This window comes from Austrofundulus limnaeus, unplaced genomic scaffold, assembly GCF_001266775.1.
Source record: "Austrofundulus limnaeus strain Quisiro unplaced genomic scaffold, Austrofundulus_limnaeus-1.0 Scaffold537, whole genome shotgun sequence".
NCBI classification, from domain to species: Eukaryota; Metazoa; Chordata; class Actinopteri; order Cyprinodontiformes; family Rivulidae; genus Austrofundulus; species Austrofundulus limnaeus.
The window spans coordinates 170,420-172,738 of record NW_013952939.1 but is presented as its reverse complement, the minus strand read 5'-3'; the positions used below and the strand labels follow the sequence as shown (position 1 = coordinate 172,738).

Genomic DNA, 2,319 nt, shown 5'->3' with positions numbered 1-2,319 from the left:
CGAACCCCTGAGACCGGCTCATCGAACCCCCAGGGTTCGATCAAACCCAGGTTAAGAACCACTGTTTTAATTAGTCATTTTTACATTTTTAGGTCACCTCCTAATAAATGTCCTTACAGAAAATCTAACGGCTTGTAAAATACTTAAGTACAAAAAATATCAGATACTTTAAGACTTTTACTCAAGTAAAAGTCTCCTAAAGGAGAAAAAGTAAAAATTAAAGTCTCCTTTAGGAGACTTTAATTTTTACCTAAATAATTTCTTGCTAAGATACTTGTACTTTTACTCAAGTATCACTCTGTGGTACTTTATTCAACACTGTAGTTAACACAGAGCACACACCCAAACGTCAACAGATTAGGCTGTTTGGCTGAAAGATTCTCTTTAAAACTGTAAGGATTGAAAACTTGTCACCATAAAGCAGAGATGTAACATAAAGTACTGTGAACCATGGAGGCTGCAGTGACACCAGAACTTCCTCTGACACGTGTGACCTGTTTGTCTGCCTCTCAGTCAAGCAGTGAGGCAGTGACAGGTCTGTGCTGACCACACTTCATATTCCTGCATTAATCCAAATGTAAGCAGTTTTTCCTCTTTAACCCTCAGATTATTAAAAGGTTATATTGGACCTTTGGGTGGAAGCAGTTTTAGGCTTTCATTACTCAGTTTTAATGACTAAAACATAAAGAATATCCACACACTCATCATTCATGCCTTTACTTTCTGCTACATGAATATCAAAATGCAGCCACAGTTTTTATCAAATGAACTTTCTGCAGTCCTGTGCTGGTAGTACTGGTTCCCTTTCCTTCATGCTCAGTGGTGGAGCGTTCAGTGTGAGCCTCGGTGCGAACAGACGGCTGCAGGGAAAACTCATCTTTTTTCTGCACCATCCTGCTCTCATGTGCTTCACATCGTTTTACCCACAACATTCAACAGGCAAAAAGAAAATGTGTTTGGAGTTAAGATGATTGTTGGCTGTTTTCAAACTAATTATTTTCTGATTTAAAAAGAAAAACCTGAACAAACATTATCCACCAGGAAGCCACCTTATCCTGCCACCGACACCTGAACACCTCAGCATCATCCAGGCCTTTAAACTTCTGCTTCCATCACTGGTGCTTTTACTGTTGGGACTTCCTGATGTCTTAAAGGGTTTCTGTAGGAAAGATATGAACAACAAACATCTTACCTGTCTGCTCTGTGAACCTGCACTGATGAGCTAACGGCTAGTCTGAGTGGAGGATGTAGTACTGAATGTGAAGGAAGGCTGGGCTTTAAGTGAAATGAAGTTTCAAACTGCAGCAGCTAAAAGTTTTCCTGCAGGAGTATTTCTGACAGTAATTAGATATAAATCTGACAGAAGACATTTCTCACAGAACCACAGAACTCATGAACACCTGAAAGGTTTTCAAAGTGAAAATCTCCTTCATTTGATCCTTGTTTTGTAAATATGAAGAATCTAGATTTAAATTTGAGGTTTATGTCCTGCACTTTGGTGTTTGAACTGAAGCTGAGCAGTTTAACTGATTTGATGACGATGAGGATGATGATGATGATGATGACAGTGATGTCATTTCATCACAGTTTGTCCATGTCCAGCAGCTCCTGGAGCTCGTTCTGGATGTCCTCTGGCAGCTCCAGGGGCGGCAGGTTGTCCAGACACAGATCCTCCTCAGCTGGCATCTCCAGCGGGGGCAGCTGAGGGATGGCGATCTCCTTGTTTTTTCCAGTACTCTTCCTCTCATGCCCACTTCCTGTTCCCATAACGCTCCCTGCCTGTGGGAGCACCCAGAGCTCCGAGCGCTCCACAAAGTCCGCCGCCTCCGAATGCAGCCGCGCGTTTTCCAAACTCAGCCTGTCGTTATCGGATGACAGGCGCTGGTTCTCATTCATTAGGTGGTCCACCAGGCGCCGCAGGTCTTCAATGGTGGTCTGTTGCTCTTCAAGACGAGTTTTGTCATCTTTAATGGTTTTAGACCCAGAGCACGGGGGAGTCGAAGGCTGGCAGTTGTGAGTCTGTCGGACTTGAAATTGATAAAGTAAGGTGTCGTATTCCCTCTCGCCGCTGGGTTCAGCTGAGAGGCTGCTGTGAACCTGAGGCTGGTCTGGATGCTGAGCGTCCGCAGGGACCCTCGGACCACCAGGAGGCTGCACCAGGCTGGGCCGGGCCTTGGTTGCCTCACGGCGAGCTTCTCTCTTCCAGCGTTCTTGGATCAGTTGCTGCTGTTTGATGTGGCTATCTCTCTGCAGCTCCATGGACAGACGAGCCTGCAGAAACACACACACACACACACACACACACACACACACACACAC

General features: G+C 44.8%; 1 protein-coding gene across 1 annotated transcript in view; it reads right to left on the bottom strand.

The window, feature by feature from the left end:
* Positions 1–645: 645 nt before the first annotated feature.
* Positions 646–2,319, bottom strand: part of nrbf2b (nuclear receptor binding factor 2b) — a gene marked incomplete in the record, with an annotated part of 15,446 nt that continues 13,772 nt past the window's right edge. Inside the window, 1 exon segment of the mRNA XM_014026251.1 lies at positions 646–2,271. Within this exon segment, the coding sequence (XP_013881705.1) occupies positions 1,582–2,271 (690 nt within the window).